Genomic DNA, 21310 nt, shown 5'->3' with positions numbered 1-21310 from the left:
AGACCGACCCTTTCTACTGCATCGCATCCTAAGTTTCTGATTACGAGTCAAAGACTGATGCAGGGCCGGCAGAAGAATAGAAGCAGAGTCTAAACAATGAGCGTACTCAAAATTAATCTAGGGCCCAGCCTCTTGGTTAGTATAGGATAGCCCCAGAGCTGCCCAGTGGAGAGACAATATAAGCCACATTTTAAATGTCCTGGTAGCAATGGTAAAGCAGTAAAAAGAAACTGGTAAAACTAATTTTAATGATATATTTTACTTGGCCAATATATTTAAAATATTTCAACATGTAATCAATAGAAATATGAATGGGTTATTTAACATGTTCTTTTTTTTTTTCATGCTAAGTCTCGGAAATGTAGTGTGTGTTTTACACGTCCAGCATGTTGCAGTTGGGACCAGGCACATTTCAGGTGCTCAGGGGTGACACCCAGGTCCTCATTTGGACCACACACCAGGAAGGGTCCAGCTGCTCAGAGGCGGCACGCCGGCACCCAACTCAAGCTGCCGGAGAAAGTACCAGCAGAGAAGACGAGAAGGAGGCTTGGAAACCCCGCTCCCTGGTCCCCGCAGCCCCCTACCCACCCTGCAGGCGTGCGTGTCAGTGTCGGCATTAGGCAAAGCCGTCAGAGGAAACCACAACTGCTGCTCAGGCTCTCTGGATGCTTGGATTAACTCACTTGTATTTATTTGGCTTTTTATAAACAAAACTAAGATTTAATGCATTCCATTCATCATGAGGAAAGGGCAGCAATCCTAAGGGGATCTGTCAAACAGACGCTCTTTCTGTAAATAAATAAAAAGGTGACTGTGCGGGAAAGGAAAATTACACTGAACTGAAATCTGAGATTATTTTTTTTCCCCTTTTAGATCCATAAGCCAAAATATTGCTAAGGCTTTTTATAAACAAAGCTAATGAGTTGTATAATTTATGTAAATTAACTAATGTTGCTGCATTTTCTAGAAGTAACATAAACTGCATTATTTATTTGACATGCCTTTTGGAGTAAAAATAATTATAATTGGATATTATACCTAACAAGTTTCTCCCTTTGTTTTCTTATTAGTATTTGTGGTTTTGAATATAAAATACAGAATCACTGAGTTCACCACAGGTGTGGCTTTCCTTTTGCACATATAAAACTAAAGATGATCTTTTGAAAAGATGGGAGTTGGACCAGGGCCCTTGACCACAGCTTCTGAGCCCAGAGTAAACTGCCCTGTGCCCCAAGCATGGCTCGGTCAGTGGGTGTTGGTTATTTCCAACTAGCAGGGGTACTAGTTTTTCAGCAGCCTGTGGGATACAACCGATGTCATTTTCACTCCCTGACGTCTTCCCGTCTTCACTATTCCAAGTATGATTTAGGACCAGCAGTATCATCACCACCTGGGAACTTGCTCTGAATGCAGCATCTCGGGGTCCCACCAAGACCACTGGAATCAGAATCCTTGGGGGACTTGTATGCACATTAAAGTTTGAGAAACGCTTTTCTACATCATTTGCAGAGAAGACCCAGTCCCTTCCTGGACCCCTCCTGCAGGAGACAGAGCTGAAGTCAGGAAGGCACAGGGCTGGGTCCTCCAAGTCTATCTGTTCCCGACGTCAACCCACATTTCCCCTCACATCTAGCATATATTAAAATGAGCAATACATAATCACATACTGCAATTCTTAGTATTATCATATTAGGAGCATTAAAAATGCAAGAAAGGATAATTAAGCAAAATAAATTAAACAAGGATCTTGAAATACACAGCCTTGGAAATACTTTTGCTGCCGAAATGCTTGCTAACATCTGTTAGCCTCTATCACGCTTGCTATCCTTTTCTGATAGTCAAAGCACAAAATACGATCGAATACCAAATGTAAATAGCTCTGATTCGTAACCTTGTTTATGCAGCCAAAGATGGCCCTAAGGTAGAGGAAGGAACTCTGTTGAAAACCCACTGATCTTTGGAAGGACCATCTTGTTTGGGAACAGAGGTCGGGGGCCCCTGCTCCCTCCACTCCCCCCCCATTCATTCAGTACCAGGGGTGGAGAAAAACAAACCAAAAATATCGCAGACCAAAAAGGAACGGAGGGTAATTCACTGAATTTATTTCATCTCACTCCCTTAATCATGTAAAACAAAACCCAAAAACGTTCTACATTTCTGGTTTGTGTCCAACACAATGTGCAAACTAATTGAGTGTAAAAAGCGTTCCTTTGCATTATATCAGTTAAAGTAAATGTAACAATTGCTCTTCCTACCCCAGAGCTCTGTTTCATTTCTGGTTTTGTTATAATTCAGTCCATTCACAATATGTCATTGCAAACACTATTTGCAAAAGAAAGTATAAAAAACAGATTCTTTATTTCTTAGTGCATTTATTTTCATTTCCCTTCTCCAGCTCTCCAGATTTATCCCGTGCTTCCATCTGGAGGGCTTAAAAAAGTTATAGACGAAGTTACTCTACATAATGAGGCGCACACTCATCTGGCATTTAGCCAGAAAATTTTATTGCCAGGTGTTGTGAAAGGAAAAAATATATATACGGCCAAAATGCCGTGCTGCGCTGCATTTCCAAACATTTCGTATCACATCTGAAGGTGTTCATTCATTTGGGAGGGAAGCTACTTCCATGACGTTTACTTAACCGCCTCTCAGGAAAAGGCAAATGTGATGGTTCTTCAAGCCAGCACGAGGCTGCCGCACTTGACCTCAACCCCGTGGGAATGTCAGACTCGGTTCAATCACCGGGGAGACCACCGCCCCCACTGGGAACCTGAAATCGATGGGCTAGCTCCCCTCCACGTTCATTGCCGTCCTTTGGGAAATATGAATTGAGTCCCCACAGCGCTCGGTGCTGGAGAGATGGAAGCTGACAAACAAACAGGGAATCAGGAGCATCGTCCAAACCTCCACCCTCTTCAGGGGAGTGCTGAGGGGTCAGGGTCCGGGGGGCAGGGAACTAGATGAGAACAGAGCAACCAAACCCAGCCCCGCTGTAAAGAGACCAGCGGAGCTTCATTACGCCCACCCTTAGGTGGGGGCTGTCATTGAAGACTCTTTCAACTATTTCACAGCAATTAAGGAATTAAAGGTCAGCAGCAAACTCACTTCCTCCTGGACTGATTAATCCCAGGGAAAGCCAAGCAGATCCTGTTTGTGAGAAATAACTGCTGAGCAGTTCAGTGTGGATTCTTTGGGGAAATGGAACCTAATACGGCATTATACTGACAGTTAGGTCTAATTCCATGTATAAAAACACACAGCAAAATGAGGGGTTTAAGTAAAATATCAGAGGCAGGGCGTCACACCAGAGAAAGGGCTAAGCTTGCGTTTCGGTTGCACTGCGGTGCACAGAAGGAATCGGGGGAGATAAGGCTTCTTGGGGTTTCCCAATTTCTTTTCCCACAGTCTCCTATGGAAAAGATTATGGTATTTAACCATCTGTCTAATATTTTGGAAAGAGAAAGAAGTCATGGAGTATTTTGAAACTCGAGACAATGCTAATACCTTCGAAATGTCACCATAAGGCGTGTGGACTTGTCATCCTTGCTGCACGTTACCTGGGAGCTCCTTCTGCCTTATCTGTCCTGCAGGGACGGCTGGATGGCCACACCTGCGCTACCTTCAACAGTGTCTGCTAACCCTCCCTGGGTCCCTGTCACCTAAGAAGGGGCGGAGTCCCAGGGCTTCCCACCTGCTCTCCTCCTACAGATGCAACCCACCAGATAAGCTTGGCTGCCTGCTGGCTTCTGCAAGAATGGGTTCAGGGTAATATCCTACATCCCACCGGAGTTCTGAGGTCTAATACGCATTCATAGTCCCCTCCAAGATTTATCAAACCTTTTAGGAAATTTCAAGCAAAGTGGGCGCTATCTTGGTCTCCACCAGCATCTCATGTGCTGAAATACATAGACCTCAGCCGAGCTTTTTGGCATTAAGAATTAGAAATGGGCCAACAAAGATGCAGAGGTTAAAGGACTGTGAACGCTAGACACTAATTGGGGGATAAAAGCAGATCATCCGTAAGGAAAGGATGGAAGGAGGCAAAGGGAGGAAGAAAACCCACAGCCACTTGCTTAGAATTTATGTTTCCATAAACATTAGGATTCTTGTATGAAGAAGAAATTATTGATACATGTGTTCCCTTAAGGAAGGCTTCTCAAGAGGCCCATTCTGGATTTAATAATAATCCATATTCTTCCCCTGAAATGGCAAACCGAGTCTTTGATTTCCTTATCACCGCCGCAGATACATGAATCATTAGGCTGCAAACCAGCAGTGGTTCAGTTTATCACACGCCACCTCGAATATTTAATAAAATAAATTCTAAATAATCAATCAGGACGAGTCAATATTTCTTACACTTTTGTAATAAATGTCTACCTCTTGCATTCATCAGAAACCTGTATGTAAATCGTGGGATCCAAGATGAAAGAGAAAGTCCCTGGTCTTCTCATGCTGTCATGTAAATACTTAAACATGGACAAATACCATCTGCACCCTCCCCACAGCCTCTGTTCTAGGGGGATGTTGGCACGTCAAACACATCCAGGCTGCTTTCAAAGCACTTTGAGCCCAAATGTGCAGGTGGTACCGCCTTTCTCTCTTCCACGAGATCCTGATCCTTTAACCCACCTGGCCTCAGCAAGGCCACACACCATTGGCTCAGCTGTCCCTGGACAAGGGAGCTCAGAGCGCATCACCGGGACTTGCCCGCCTTCTCTGCAGCGCCATGGAGCAGTGCCTTGGGCTCATGGGAGAGACGGGACGCTTCCCAGCTTTCACCCCCAAGCTGCCCGTTGCAGGAGGCTCTGCCTAGTTTCTTCAGATGGAGGACAATTATCCCATGCCCCGTGGAATAAGCCAGATTGCCAATAAAAGTCAAGGGAAAGGAGAGACCCTAACTTCGCCAAGACAAACACAACTAACAACGCTAATGTGACCATCAGCGTGTTGTGCAAAACACTGTTAATTCCTTGCAGAATTATAAGCTAAGTGTGAATACCGTCAGGTTGCAAACATGAATCCTAGGACACACTAGTGCTCAGATTCAAGTCCGTAAGAGGGTTTGTGGCCAGTCCTTGATCATCCCCTGCCATCTCTCACCAGTCCCCATAGCCCCCTGCTCCTTCTAGAACCTGCTGCTGTAACCTAGAACAGAGGTCGGCGAACTACATCCACAGTCCAAATCTGGCCCCCAGCCTGTCTTTGTAAATAAAGTTTTATTGGAACACAGTCACACCCATTCCTTAATTATATAGCCTATGGCTGCTTTCACGTTACAATAGTTGCCATGGAGACCTCTGGCCAGCAAAACTGAAACTATTTACAGGTTTCCCTGCTATCCGAAAGTAAAGCATTCCTATGAAACCTTTTGTAAGTTGAAATGGTATAAGGCAAAGAAGCAGTTACCTTAGGACACACGTAAGAAAAGCACAAAATAAATGGAGATAAGGCACAGATGCTCAGACCCAGGCCACAGCTCTGGTGACTGGATGCCGACACGCTGAGTGTGGTCCCGGGGGAAGGAGCTTGGTGGGGTCACTCCTTCCGCTCGGGGTGCCGTCTCTTCTACTACAGCTGCTGCAAAACCAGCACTGAACACTATTTTCGCCTTTTTTCCTAAAAGCGAAAATTGTCTTTGGATTTCTTTCGGTTAGTGAAAACACGTGCTAACGTAGGTCTTTTGTAAAAGCGACATGGTGTAAATTGAACTTTCGAAAAGCGGGGGATCCCCGTACTGTCCAGCCCGCCACGGAAGAAACACATCATTTCATTCATTCATTCAAAAAGTGCTTATTGGGCACCAACTGTGTAGCAGGTGCCAGGCCAAGCACTGGGCTACAGGGGGGACATTGGATCAACGCGAGAGCAGGGCTACATCACCTGGAGGAGAGAAGCTGAGGCAGCTGCTCTGTCATTGGCAGCCTCGCTGTGAGCTCTGCTTCCAGAGACCTGCTGTTCTCTCCCCTTCACGGCCAAGGGTAGAATAAGGAATAACAGGCTCAAACGTCAAGAGATTTCAGTGAGATATTTTTAAAAGATGCTGGGAGTCAAGTAATGAATTACCAGACTAACTTGTAAAATTTTCCTTTACTTTTTTCTTAAGATAAGATTAGAAAAACCACCTGCCTAGGACTGAGTCACCAAGGGAGGACCCCACCAACAGCAAGAGAATGGCATGTGTCAATCTTTTCCAAATGCACGTGCCTCTGCATCACGGGGGGAAGGGGGATCACATCAAAAGGCAGATCTGGATTCAGTAGATCCGGGGCAGGGCCTGAGAATCTGCCCTTCTAATGAGCTCCCAGGTGGGCTAATGCTGCTGACTGGTGGACCACACGGTGGGGAGCAAGCAGCCACGTGACTGCATATGTGTCTGTGCAGGTCTCAGCTTTTGCAGGAGTTTTGCAACAAGAAGGAGAGGCAAACCCTGAAGGGCACACGGCATTACAAGGTGTTGGAATTAAGAAGAACAAAGAGGAAACGCAAGGTCATTTCATCTCTCTGGAAGAAGAACTCAAGAACCAGAAAGGTGCTCTTTCATGGAATCACCTGCTTTCCATCTACAGATCTGGCCTTGCATCCAGGGAGGGCAAGCGGAGAGCGCCTTAGCGGTCAGAAACCCCAACAAACTCGCACCACAAACCAGGTGACAAGAGCCAGCAGCCATCGAAGCGGCCTCCACCCCAGCAGCTGTGTGAATGGCTTCTCCATCCTTCCTTTATGCAGTAATGCTTCTCTCTGCCCCGCTCCTGGGAGCACAGAAGCCCTTCACTGCTCCTTTATTTCCCCATGGTTTTTTGCTGGCCTGTGGGAAGCGGACAGACAGAGCGACGCGGGCCTGATTACTCTGCAAGCCACAATACCTTCCCTGTGTTGATGTCAACTAAAGGGGGCCAGGTGTGACTCTCCTAGGACAAGGCTGGAGATTCATACCCTCTGAGCACCAACTGCCCCATCAGAGACAAGCCGCAGCTACCGATGACAGAAGTAAATTTCCCCAGCAATGTTAGGGAATTGAAAGATGTGCAGAAGATCAATAATTTACTATTCAGTCAAGTGAAGGCCAGAGATATCCTTTACCCAACGCAAACAACCAAATCTGGTCATTTACTAAGGCGGGGTAGGAGATATATCATGTTTTTAAAAGGCATCCCCACCTTCCAGACGAGGCCACAAATTATGCTTACAAAATCAAGGTTGTGTGGCCTGGGTAATGTCTATCTTTGTGCCTGCTGTATGTGGAGGCCCAAACAGAGGAAGGCCCTGGGTGAATTTTGACAGTGGTGTTCAAGGGTTTCCGTTGTAATTGAATATGCTAAAATTTCCATTCATGTCCTCGTGGGTTAATCTGCAATGATATTAAGAGACTGCTATGATAATAATTAAATACAAGCTCAGCATACCAAGTTGGCATTCTGTGGTTCCGCCGTCATGGGGAGTTTCTAGCTCAGGAAGGCTGCAATCAAGCTTAAAAGGAAAACTGCACAGTATTTTACATGTTGTAATCTACCAGAGATATAAGGAAGGCAGAAATTACAAACGTGTTTCCTTCAAAGTCTTCCTGGCACCTCTTTCACTAACAAGCTGCTTTCCAAACACCACTGGCAGGAGGCCTGCATTCCTCGAGGCAGCAACCTATAAGGGCACGGAACCTGGGCTTCGGCAGACCTAGTGAGAGAGGAGGTACCCACGACTCACCTCCCAGAGAGGGCAGGAGGGGCCCAGGCCTGGCCACACATGGCTTCACTAGCTAACTGCCACGACGGCTTTCTTTCCTAAGCCAGGGCCAGTATCTGTCCTTGTTTTTATGGTTCCTGCATCAATAATGTGTCTGGAGAGAAACCAACTCAGTTCCGCAAGTCTTCAATGAGACCAATACCCATGCAGCCAAATCTCTGTCTGCAAAGACTCCCAGGAAACTGCTCTGATGGTGGCCAGATAAAATACAGGACTAAATGTGAGCTTCAGAGAAGCAACAGATAAAATTTTAGTATAAGTATATCCCCAAATTGCATGGAACATACTTGCACTAAAAAATCTTTTTTTTGTTTTGTTTAACTCAAGTTAAAATGTAACTGGGCATCTGTCTCTCATGTATGTGTATGGGTGTGTGTTCTGTGTGTGTGTGTGTGCGTGTGTGTATGTGTGTGTGTGTGCATACACACTAAATCTGGCAACCCTACACAGGAAGAGTGAGCACACAGACCCTTATCACCAGAGTGAGAATATCCTGGAAGCTTGAAAGTTTTAGCTTCAGGACAAATGGAAATGGGCAGTTCATTGTGGGAGCAAATGAACATAACTTGTTATCCCTAAGCAGAGGTTGACATGGGAATATAAGAGGCTCCTAAAGGACTTGAAATCAGAGCTAAGGCAGGTCAGGCAGGGTATTCAGAGTGTTGGAGGACGAACTCCCAACCCCGGAAGTGGATGGCAAGGGGCATCCAGGTCTTCCGCAGTCCCTGGTGGCCTGAGGGAGCCAGGTTCCTGGGCTGGAGGCCCAGTGAGGTAGGGGCTCTTTCCTCTTTGACTGGTTCGAGTTATGAGGAAGGACAGCCCAGTGGCCAGAAGGGGGCCCATCCCTTCTCCTAAAGGCTTTCCTGATCCCCAGTCTTGACTTTGACCCAGGCTCGGGTGCTCAGTACTGTATCTTAAACCCTTCGTTCCCAGCACCCTGTGGACCGAGAACACATCTTCTGGGGATCCAGGTGTTTTGGAAGCCAATGAGGAATAGTGATGAGGAAACTGGGAATTTGGAAGCAGCAGACCTGGGACGGTATCTTGGCTCTGATACTAACCAGCTAGGTATCCTTGGATACATTTCTTAACCTCCTGGAAATGAATTACTGCTGCAAAAATGAAGATAAGGGCAGTACCTACCCAAAAGGGATGTTGTCTAGTCACTGAATGAGGTGATGCTTATAGAGTGATGGGTACAGGACCAGGTATTCAATAGGTGCTCACTAAGTGGTGCACACCACCCTTGCCGTTGCTGTCATTAGCTGGCTGTGGTCAGGGAGGAGGAAGCCTGAAGAAGGAGAAGCAAAACCAGCACCCTGGCCAGGCCTCTGTGAGCCAGCAGACTGTGAACAGACAGGGTGCTCTTGCCACTTTAAGACGTCGGTAGCTTATGTTATTTATTAGTTAAAATTTTAATCATATGAATTGTGTAGGGACATGTCACCAGGGATGCTGAGTAATTAGAAATTAAGGAAAGACTATGGATTTGAGTTCCTGAATTGATACCACCGAAACACACCCAGGTAACAGGAAATTAAGTTTTAATGTGTTCGCGTGCCAGCAGAACGCGGCACAAAAATTCAGATGATTAAAAAGTCAGAAGAGAGCCCCTGGGAGACCCTCTGAGCTGCTGCTAAACAGACCAGCTCCCTGCACTGGAGTCATAAGACCAGACACCTGGACCACAGCTCTCGGTACCCGACGGGAGGGGTGGCCGGGACTGGACTTGAACCTGGGTTCAAGTCTCAGACATGGGACCGGTAGGGATAAAAAAGCTGCCATGACTGAATGGCAGGGTTGGGATGAGGCTGAGATGAGGGGTACCTGTGAAGGCAGGTGGTCCTTCAGCATACCCCACTGCTCAGAATGAGTTCCCGTGGGTGACTGATCAGACCCTGTCCTCAGAGAGGGAAACAAGTTCGTTCTAACACCATTTCTCCATGGCAACCATCACCACATCATATTGCAATGACAAGTTTCAGGTTTCTGTAAGTTTCCCAAGTAGGATGCTCTATCCTGAGACTTGCCTGGCGGTCCACTGGTTAAGACCCTGTGCTCCCAATGCAGGGGGCACAGGTTCGATCCCTGTTTGGGGAACTAAGATCCTGCATGCCTCACGGCGCGGCCAAAAAATAAATAAATAGATAGATAAATAAAAATTTTTTAAAAGACAGTATTAAAAAAAAGGATGCTCTGTCTTACTTGCCTCTCTAGATCCTGTGCTTAACAGATCACCTAGTATCTAGATACCAGATAGAGGTGTTCTAGTATCTAGAAAATACTAGATACTTAATTTATGTTTGTTGAACTGGACAGAGCTGGATAGAGTCAAAGAGAACACCTCTTCAAGAAAGGTACAGACGGAGTGCTACGGCAATGAAAGACAGGGGATAATTTCTTTTGACTGTAGAAGATCAGGGAAGATGCCCTAGAAGGTTCAGAAGTTACAAGGCTAACACAGTCTCGATGTAGACGTGGGGAAAGGAGGTTCTGAGCAAGGAACACATTATACAGTGTAGACCAGTGGGCGCATGGCAAGTCTGAAGAAGAACGTGGTGAAATAAGACATCCACCGACCAAAGCCACACTATCGTTTACGGAAAGCAAAAAATCTGTATTCTGTTTAAAAGCACAGAGTGGCAACACGCAGACTCACTTGACCCTTTGTGAGCTTCTGCCACTCAGCTGTTTCATCAGCCCACTTACTTACCCCTTATCTATTCATTGCTGTTTCCCAAACCCAATTTGGGCACCATGCATGTTTGTGGCTGGCTATTTTAAATATTTCCCATCAGCTGCAAGCAAGATACCTATTTATCTTACGGCTGCAAGCAGAGCTGAAATGATCTGACATCGCCACGAGGCAGACAGTTATTTCATGCCCTGTTAATTCCTAATGCGGTAACTACAATATCATTCCTACTTTTAAAAGAGGTGCCTTTTTTTTCCTTCTTAATACGTGGCCTAAGTGTCCAAATAAAGAATATCACTTCTAATGAGGCCATGTCCAAAAACATAACCTTGCCTGCCACTTCCACATTCAAGACGGGGCTTTGAGCTTTCAGGCACTTAGTTGAGAAGTCAAAGCAGCTTTTCATTCTTTCAGGCAGCACAAACAGGTCAGCAAAACCAAACTCTCTCTTCACTGCTGAAAATTCTGGTCAGAAGCAATGGATGGCATTTCTGCTGGGCAGATGGTCCAGGCCAGGGGGTACCTGTCCGCCTCGGAACGGGCTCAGTGGGGAAGGATGCCTTTGCCCATGTTACCCACAGTCAAGACAACAGCTTCTGTGCAATGTCCACGCATTGGTTCCAAAGGCAGGACGTCACGGCAAGGCATGCCTTGTGATCAGAGCAGAGAGCCTCGTCCCCAGGCAGGGGAGTATCTGGTCTGCAAAGGGCTGAGAGAGATGCTAACACGTCACAGTTCTGGGCCCCTGTTGCTGTAAATCATGTTAGTTATTTTTCAGCAGCCTCTGTCTCTGCCCATCGCTCGTTTCCATCCCTACCCCCTCACTGTCCAGCCCTCACCAGCACCTGGTTCCCTGCGTTTATGTCGTTTCTTAAGACCAAGTCTGCCTTGGGCGCCCCTGCTATGTGTTTGGTCCAGAGCCTTGTAATTCTTCCATCCCAGCGCTCATGACCCTGCGTTAAAGTTGCGTGCTTGAATTTTTTTGTCCCCATGAGAAGGGGAGCGCTCTTATTGACATCAATGCATCCTCGGTACCTCTCCCAGTGCTGGTGGGTAGAAAGCATTCAACAGCTGGCTGATGAACGAAGGGTATGTGCTGGACTTGACCCAAAACCCCGCCAGAATGCCCAGGGCAAGTGTTCACACCGTAGAGCCAGGTGGATCTTGGCTCACGTCCCAGCTCTGCATTGATTCGTGGCGGGATGTGGGGCAAGAGAAGCCCTCGCGAGTTGCCATCTCTTCATCTATGAAACGGGTGTAATAATACGTACCTGGTGTGGATGTTCTGAGAAGGGTCGAGTGAGATGGTGTACTTGGAGTACAGGACACTCGTAAGCCTGTGGCCAGGGGTGGCTCCTGTTATGGGAACCCAGCAGTGAAAGTGCTGGGAAGTCGACAGCCTAGATTCTGAGACACCCGGCGCTTTCAGGAGAGAGGGGTGAGGACAGGGCAGAAGACAGCCCCGCAAGCTTCCGGGGCCAGCGAAGAGCACCATGAACTTGAAAAGTACTCTTCCAGCTTGGCCCGAAGAACAACATCTCCTTGGGCTGACTTCACCCAGCTCATCCCGCCCATGGCGTGGCGATCCTGGAGACACGGGGGCACCAGGTGTGCCTCTCTGCATTCAGGAAATGCCCCCCCCACCAGAGGTCCTCTCCCCGCACACCCCAGGCGCCAGGTAAGCAGGCATCAATCTACCTGGAGAGCAGGACCCGCTTCAGGCCTGCTGAGATTTCATCTCATGAAATGTTGACATCACAGCCAGCTTCTTTTTCCTCCCTGCCAACCTCTGTCATCCCAGGAAACCTTATTGAGCTGGCTTCTCCTTGGCTTATAGACAAGACAACTAATCACGGACCTAAGAGCTCGTCAGCTTCAAACGCGGCTGCCCCCATCCTGGGCCTGGATGAGAAAATCAATGTGCCTCTGAGTTGCCATGTGTACCAAGGGCCTCAGCCTCTGAGAACAAAAGAAGCCAGACCTCTGAGCAGTTCCACGAACAGGGCTGGAAGCTCTCCTGGTCTGAGGGAAGGCTACAGCAAGTGATATGTTAAATGGTAGATCCAAATACCTATCATGCCCTCGAACTGAGGAAACCAGCTGGAGTGGTAGAAAATCACAACTCCAAGACCCTGGGCAGGACTGTCTGCCTCACCCAGCGGTAGGGGTAGCTGGCTGGCACCATACCTGGCATGATATATGTACTAAGTCAATGGGAACCACCTGACTGAATCCACTGAAGAAGGAAGCAGAGTCCAAACTGGGAAGCCCCGCTCCTCCTGTGAGATGCAAAACCCATGTATATATGCATTGCAATTTCCCAGGTGGGAAGGACCACCTGCCTACTGTCCCCTGCATGACAACTGGGCTTCCCAGCCACTGGTCCAGATCAGAGCAAATGCAGGAGAAACATCGGTGAGATGTGGGGCTGCTCTTGCCAGATAAATCTTCCTTTGGGGCTGTTTAAAAATCATGCCCATGGCAGACAATCCACAGCAAAGGACATCCATGAACACGAGAATGACCTCATCCCCATGAATAACTAAGAAAAACCCAAGTTCAAATTGAACGGGGTATCATCTTTCACCCATCAGCGTGCGAGAGGGTGCAGAAGTAATGGTCAGTCTCAGTGCTGCTGGGCAGGTAGTTAGCACAGCCACTTGGGAGCCATTTGACAGCATCCAGTTAAACTGAAAATACTCAGACCCTACACCCAGCGATGCCAGGTCTGGGTTGCACACGTGCACAAGCAGACGTGGATGAGAACGTTGACTGAAGTATCGTAACATTGGAAAACTGGAAAGAATCCAAAAGTGCACCGACCAAGGAGTGATTCAAATGCTTATACACTTGAATACTATAGAGCACTTTCAAGGGAAGAGGGAATCTCAGAATCCAAAGGCTAGGTGAGAAAGGTAAGCTAGGAAACACTACGTTACACACACAATCCTCCCCAACTTTAAGAGCTTAACTTAAGGACCGTCTCACCCAGGAAGCTTCTCTGATCATCCCAGCCCACTCTGAACTCCCAGGACACTTCTCTTAAACGCTCAGCCTTCTGTACTCCTCAGTACTGTTCAGGACTTGTAGGTATGGACATGGCTACCTCCTTGATTTCAGTGCGAGTCCCTGGGGCAGAGAACACGGCTCCTATTTTCTCAGTAGACACCACAGGGCCCTGCACAGATAGGGGCCACAGTCAACGTCTGCTGATAGACTCAATGGGACAGCTCCCCAAGCCCAATGGGAGCAGCCACCACACCTCACACCCACCTGGGGCCTCACTCTCCAAGAACCTGAAAACACACCCCTTGTGTTGCTGCTAAAGCTCCTCCAAGCCCGCCTCCCGTTCCTACTGCCCCGCTGTCGCTCACACCCAGAAAGTCATGGAAACCCTGCACTGTCTTGTCCATCCCCTTCCTCGGTGGTCTGAGGGTCCAGGCTGCCCACACACACATGTCTACATGTTAGACTGCAAGTGAGGAAGCCACGAGTAACTCCGAACATAAATATGGCCTAAGAATAACCGTAAATCATTCTGATTCCATCCAGTGACGATTCTAATTTATAACAGGAGGGAAGAAAAGGAACACTGTGGCTTTTTTTTTCCCCCCTGGGCTTTGGCTGCTGCTGAGGAAGAATCCCACCCTGCTGTTACTTACAACCAGAAGTTCCTGATTTACATAGTACGGAGATGAAATATACCAGAGGCCCACAGGCACGGGGGCTGATGGCCAAGGTCTGGGTGTGAATTCCCGCAGCACGAGTGGCCCCTCGCTTGCCCCTCCCCCACTGCTCACTTTCTATCTATCCCTCCGTCTAGGAGGACACAAGCAAAGCCCCACCTCCCTCAGTTTCGGTAACAATGGCTAATCTGTTTGCACAATGACTGGTCTCAGTGCTGGAGTTGGGCCTGGAGCAGCACATTCCGGTAATCTGCATTTGAATGTTTCGTGCAGTTGCTTCTATCACGCTGTGCAAACACTGAGCCCAGGAGAACACAGGGAACTGGGATTTCTCCTATCCCGCCTTTTTCTTTGTTCATCATCATAAAGCATTGTTATTAGGTGTTTAAAAAAAAAACGCAAAAGCATAAAACACAAGTTATCTCTCTCTCTGGAGCAATATAATAAAAGCCATTGGATGCTATTTTTAACAGCCGTAAAAGCACACGATTAATATAGAAGAGGTCATAATGATAAAGTGCGTCACAAAGAACGTCAGCGTGGAGGGTGAGCTGTTGAACTCGAGTGGGTCCTGGAGATCAATCCCGACACACTGGAGGACCCAACACACCAGCGGATTCTGGGAGCCCCCTCTCCGACCACTGTGAATTCCCGGGTGGCTCACAGCCAGCTTCCCAGCTCCTGGCCCAAGACAGCAGCTGCCATACTCCGGGGGAAGATCCTTTACAAGGATCAGCAAGGAAAGCAGAGAAGTGCGTGCTCCCTAACTCGCTGGCCAAGAATGCACCACGATTCACATCCTCTCTGTCCCGCTGTGACACATGGCCCAGGCCCTCAAACAATGGAAAAGAGGAACCGGGGGACATCTCCATGGCTCCACCAGAGTGAGAGCACGTGGGGTCAGGACGATACCATGGAAACCAGACTGCACCCTGTCCTCTCGCAAACTGAAGTTTGCACAACATCCCAAGATGCTTGCTACTGTGCCCACCTCTGTCGCAGCCCCGCAACACACCTTGCTATCCTTAATACCTGTGAGCTCCCTGAGGTTGCAACACCAGAGGGAAAAGGAAGGGTTTGTCAATAGAGAGAGGGAAGCCAGGCTCTGGTTGGGGGTCACCATTCCCATGGGATCCGCTCAACAGCGACGTCCCTGGCCTCAAGAGGGAGATGCCTTACACAGCTCCCTCTTTCCTCCCAAACTCTCAAGGCACCGGAGGCTCCTTGTGATTCTGCAAGAATCTTGCTGATCCCAATCTGTACACCAATGACTCTCAAGAAACAGCAGCGTCTTAGTTACATCTGGTTTCAGGGAAAACTTAAATGGCGACTATAGGGTAAAAAGTTAGGAAAAAAGAAAAACAACAAACAGGGTCTTGACAAACAAAATACTGTTGACAAGAAGTGCCTGGCATCAAATGACTCGAAAGCAATTCCATCCTATTGCAGCCCGGAAATGACATTTGTAGAAAAAGAGAGCCTTGTCTGCGCTTTACCTCTACTCCCTGGACCTTCAGTTTCATGTGGTCCTCTCTGGTCGTTTTCCCATCTTTCCTCTTTTTCCAGCAATACCCATCTTTCCTGTATTTCACTTTCTTCCTGTTGTAGAGGATCATTGAGCCATTCTGCGGTCTGGAAACAACAAATGGTTAAGTTACCAAGAGAACCGAGCAGAAGAAAAATTTATGAAGAAAGATATCGTAGACCAGTAAAAGTCTCTACAGAAGAGCAATATTCCACATTTGCTGGAACATAATTTTTCACCTTTTATTGCAGCTCCCTGGATTAACCATGTTTTATGGCCAGGCAAAATTTGCTTGTGGATTTGGTACCTAATGAATTAAATGTGTCAATGATAGGCTTAAAAAACATCCCCTTAGTAATAACCACTATCTAATCAGGATATATGGTGTGGGAGCCTGAGCTCTGCCCTGAAAAGTAGGAAAAACAGAAAGAAAGCAAAAAGAGCCGGGAGTGTTACGGCAGCCTGCAATATCTTATCTCTTCTAGAAAGATTTTCTGCACCTCTTTTAATCCATCACCCAACATTAGTAAATAAATAAGTTTAATGCAGACACTAGATGACTATGTTAAGAACAGACCGATGGAAAAACTAGTCGCCGAGGCCAGACGCTCCTGATTCATTGCCTGCATTTAGATTCCTGCTGGATGTGGAAGAGCCCTACAGCCCTTCTTCCCAAGCAAGCTAAGTACCTGATTCTTTCCCATTTGGGCTTCAGTTGTGAAAGGGCTCAGCACTGCCAGGGAAATTTGTCTATTCGGTCCACGACCACCATATCTTAGAAAAATAGTTACCCACTTGCTAAATGCTAAGAGTGGGATGGCTGTTCTCTGTGCCGTTTAAAAAGAACAAAGAGTGTTCCCTTTTGTCCACACCCTCTCCAGCATTTATTGTTTCCAGATTTTTTGATGATGGCCACTCTTGCACTGGTGGTGGGAATGTAAATTGATACAGCCACTATGGAGAATAGTATGGAGGTTCCTTAAAAAACTAAAAATAGAACTACCATACGACCCAGCAATCCCACTACTGGGCATATACCCTGAGAAAACCATAATTCAAAAAGAGTCATGTACCAAAATGTTCATTGCAGCTCTATTTACAATAGCCAGGACATGGAAGCAACCTAAGTGTCCATCATTGGATGAATGGATAAAGAAGATGTGGCACATATATACAATGGAATATTACTCAGCCATAAAAAGAAACGAAATTGAGTTATTTTTGGTGAGGTGGATGGAGTTAGAGTCTGTCATACAGAGTGAAGTAAGTCAGAAAGAGAAAAACAAATACCATATGCTAACACATATATATGGAATCTAAGGGAAAAAAAAAAAAGGTCATGAAGAACCTAGTGGCAAGAGGGAATAAAGACACAGATCTACTAGAGAATGGACTTGAGGACACGGGGAGGGGGAAGGGTAAGTTGGGACGAAGTGAGAGAGTGGCATGGACATATATACACTACCAAACGTAAAACAGATAGCTAGTGGGAAGCAGCCGCCTAGCACAGGGAGATCAGCTCTGTGCTTTGTGACCACCTAGAGGGGTGGGATAGGGAGGGTGGGAGGGAGGGAGATGCAAGAGGGAGGGGATATGGGAACATATGTATATGTATAACTGATTCACTTTGTTATAAAGCTGAAACTGACACACCATTGTAAAGCAATTATACTCCAATAAAGATGTTAAAAAAAAAAAAAAAAGAACAAAGAGAATCTTGAGTTTCCGTAGAAGACCCCAAGCGTCAACCACAAAGAGCAGAGGACGCTTACACTCATCCGTAAAGCTGTAGCGGTGACAAATTTTGGTTTGGAGACACCAAGGAGACAAAGAACCAAACTCCCCTGGCAGCTGAGGGCAGGTGCGATGGTAAACCTTCCAGAATAAAGCCCCAGCAGCTGGGGGCAGGTCCATCCTTTCAGGAAGATGCCCCCGAAAGCTACAAGACATGGCGCACCAGCCCTAGCCAGCTCTGTGTCACTCTCCACCTGAAGGCTCAACACAGAAAAAGGAAAGGGAAGTGATCTGTGCACCCAGGGGACCACACAGACCTTCCAGCTCCTTCCTAGCCGGGGTGAGAGAGCTCCTGACACAAACAAGGCAAAGGAAGTGGTTTCTTCTTTTTCTTTTTTTAATCAATATAATTTTTATTGAAGTATAGTTGATTTACAAGGTTGTATTAATTTCTGCTGTACAGCAAAGTGATTCAATTATACATATATATACATTCTTCTTTTTAAATATTCTTTTCCATTATGGTTTATCATAGGATATTGAATAGAGTTTTCTGTGCTGTACAGTAGGACCTTGTTGTTTATCCATTCTATATAAAACAGCTTACATCTGCTAACCCCAAACTCCCACTCCATCTCTCCCCCAACCCCCCGCCCCCTTGGCAACCACCAGTCTGTTCTCTATGTCCGTGATTCTGTTTCTGTTTCATAGATAGGTTCCTTCTGATGCAAGTCGGCTCCTGTTTCTCTGCTGCGGCAGAGGTGAGAAAGCAAGCAGCCAGTCTTCCCCGGGGCTGGGGCAAGAGCCTCCATCCCTTTCTTTTCTTTTCCTTTGAACTATGGACCACTTCACAGTTGGGCACAGAACGTTGGCTATTGATGTCTTACTATTCCACTGTCTGTAGGGGAAAAGAAAATATCACTCCAGGGTGACAGCAGCTAATTGTAGTTCCCACCCAGCCGGGCTGTGTCATTCAGCGGCCAGGTGATGACTAAACAGCAATTCCATTGGAAATTATCGACTTTCAGCAGCGACTCCCAACACTTCATTGTTTGCCAATCACCGTGCAGTTGGTTTGTGTCAGTGTTGGTTTCCTCCCCAAGTCTGCGCCAACTAAAACAATCAGGAAGCAGCTCCATGCGCTGTCACAACCTGTCACCTGACGGTATCTGTCTCGCACTTACAAGTCTGCACTGAAAACCCTGCAGTTCTCTTTCATTTCTGAATGGCAGGTGGGCTGGAATACGGGCCCCACTATGCCAGCCCCTTTCTGCTTCAGCCCTGCTCTAGGTACAGGCACCCAATCTTCAGAGTGCTTAAGCCACTGTCCAAGGAATAAGCAAAGGAAGACATCTGATCAAATAGACAGGCTCTGCTTGTCTCGCCCCCTCCAAACAGGAAAGAAGACATCCACGAGAGTGTTGCAGGGGCTCCCTCGGTCCCAGAATACTCATCTGCTAAAGAAGACAGGACATTAATCCAATCCAGCTTCTCGTGAGCTAAGACAGGAAGTGTGATTTGCTCCATCCTCTTGCCCTGTCTAAACATGGTCAGCAAGCCTCAGCAGTGCCTTCAGGCCAACTGTCCACAGATCACAAACGGTATCGCCCAGAGAGAGGGGACGCCCCCAGACACCATCACATCCACAGTCAATAACAATGGCACCCACCCGAGGAAACCCATCTTCCTCTGGTGACCTGCGCTTTGCGTTCCAGGAGCGTGAGGGTCCTTGTCATCCAACACTTTCAGTAGGACATAATCCCACAGGGAAACAGAGTGTCCAACTTAAATGGCCTTAATAAATGGAATCATCATTTTAACTTGCAATAATGAGCAACCTAATAGTGTTTAATCTGCCACTCGGATTTTATTAGAACTTGCTCTGCTCTGCGTGATGGGGGAAGGTCCCTCCCCGCACAGTTCACGGATCCTGAGAATGGCAAAGGGAAAGCCAGACAGGCTGCATGCAGAGGGGCCCACGTGCCCCACGATGCAAAGGAAGTGAGGTTGCGCCACCTCCCAGAGCACAGTCATGAGCAAGTCGGAGCTGGTGGGAGGGATCCGAGGAAGGCAGGGGGCCAGAGCGCTGCCCTGGGGAGAAGGAGAGGTGGGCTAGACCCTGCGAGAGGGGGTCCGTCAGGGGAGAGCTTTGATAAGTTTCATGACAGCACGAAAGGGAGCACCCATCTGAGAAGAGCAAAGAAGCAGGAATGGTGTTGAGGACAGAAGGTGATGGCAACTGCAAGGAGGAGGCACGAAAGTTCTGCCACACGACAATGTCACCAGCTCCCAGTTACTGCCAGCGCTGGGGGGAGCGCGCCACATGTGGTCTATGTCTGCTTCTATGTCTACATCTACATCTATATCTATATCTACATGTCTACATCTACGCCTACGTCTACATCTATGTCTACAACTACATCTGTATCCAGCCTATATCTACATCTGTATCTCCATCTATATCAATGTCTACACCTGTGTCTACATCTACATTTATGTCAACATCTCTGTCTCTATCTACATCTATGTCTATATCTACATCTACATCTATGTCTACATCTACTTCTGTATCCATGTCTATATCTACACCTGTATCTCCAATGTCTATATTTATGTCTACACCTGTGTCTATGTCTACATCTACATCTATGTCTATATCTACATCTACATCTATGTCTACATCTACATCTGTATCTTCATCTCCATCTGTGTGTACATCTATATCTGTCTATACCCGTGTCTCTATCTACATTTATATCTATGTCCGTACCTACACCAATATATATGTCTACACCTATGTCTGTATCTGTATCTATATCTCTATCTACATCTACATCTATGTCTCTATATCTCATCTATATCTCCAGCTATGTCTATGTCTATGTCTCTATCTACATCTGTATCTACACCCACATCTATGTCTACACCTATGTCTGTATCTGTATCTATATCTACATCTACATCTATTTCTATATCTACGTCTGTGTCTATAACCTACATTTTTTCATCCTCACAGAAACCCTACGAGGTAGGTATTATTACCATCCCCAACATAAAGATGAGGAAATGAAGCCTTTCTAGCCAGAAAGTGACGGAGCAGGATTCACTTGGAGTCACTATGACCCTCCAGAGCTTTCTCCAAGGCATAGACTGTGGGGCCAGTCCCAGTTTGAATCCCAGTTCTGCTCTACTGGCTGGGTGAACCCTGATGCCCTGAAAGCACCCCTCACCCAATGGACGGGGATTTGGTGGGTGGCTTCCCACTTCCTCACTTCCTGTCCGGGTTGGGATAACACAGAAGCCATCCAGACCTCCTCACCCCATGGTTAGGATAACTCTGGGTACTCTGTACGGTCTCCCAGAGCACAAGCTCCACTCACCCACTGTGGTGACTTGCTGGGGAAAAAATACCCTTTCTTTGTATGCCTCCCCTTCCTCTCTCACGTTCATACTCCCCCTCTGTTGTTTCCTGGGACAACCTCTCAAATAAACTGCCTGTACTGAAATCCTCATCTCAGGACCTCCTTCGGAGAGAAGTCGAACTAAGGCTGACAGTGCAAGAGGGTCTCGGGAAAACAATCCAAGTCCTCCATTGCAGCAGGGAGAGGAATGTCAAGAGAAAAAAAGGTGAACAACCAGGAGGTTCATTCTAACCAGGGAGGTTTCTAGGCAAGAAACCTTTTAATCTAAGAAACTAATAGATAGCAAAGCCAGTAACACTCGGTATAATATGGTAAAAAGATTATGGGACCAATGGAAAAACTGCTGCAAATTATCAAAGTAAACAAGCAGGTATAAAATTAAGATACATAATCAATAAACTATATATGCTTATATAATAGCTTATGTGTGTGTGTCATATACACACACCCACGTGTGCACACACACACAAATAAAACAGACAGAAGGAATGACAGAAGACTCCATTTA

The 21310-nt window shown here is 46.9% G+C and overlaps 1 protein-coding gene across 4 annotated transcripts in view; it reads right to left on the bottom strand.

Annotated features, from left to right (window-relative positions):
- CAMTA1 (calmodulin binding transcription activator 1) overlaps window positions 1–21310 on the bottom strand; it is an 888068-nt gene that overhangs the window by 440739 nt on the left and 426019 nt on the right. For all 4 annotated transcript variants that reach the window (XM_057544799.1, XM_057544797.1, XM_057544798.1 and 1 more), the window contains one exon: window positions 15618–15753. In XM_057544799.1, coding sequence (XP_057400782.1) covers window positions 15618–15753 — 136 coding nt within the window. The remainder of the gene's footprint in view (window positions 1–15617; window positions 15754–21310) is intronic.

Source organism: Balaenoptera acutorostrata, chromosome 1 (genome assembly GCF_949987535.1).
Source record: "Balaenoptera acutorostrata chromosome 1, mBalAcu1.1, whole genome shotgun sequence".
Lineage (NCBI taxonomy): Eukaryota > Metazoa > Chordata > Mammalia > Artiodactyla > Balaenopteridae > Balaenoptera > Balaenoptera acutorostrata.
The sequence above is the reverse complement of the archived record's forward strand: the minus strand, read 5'-3'. Positions and strand labels throughout refer to the sequence as shown.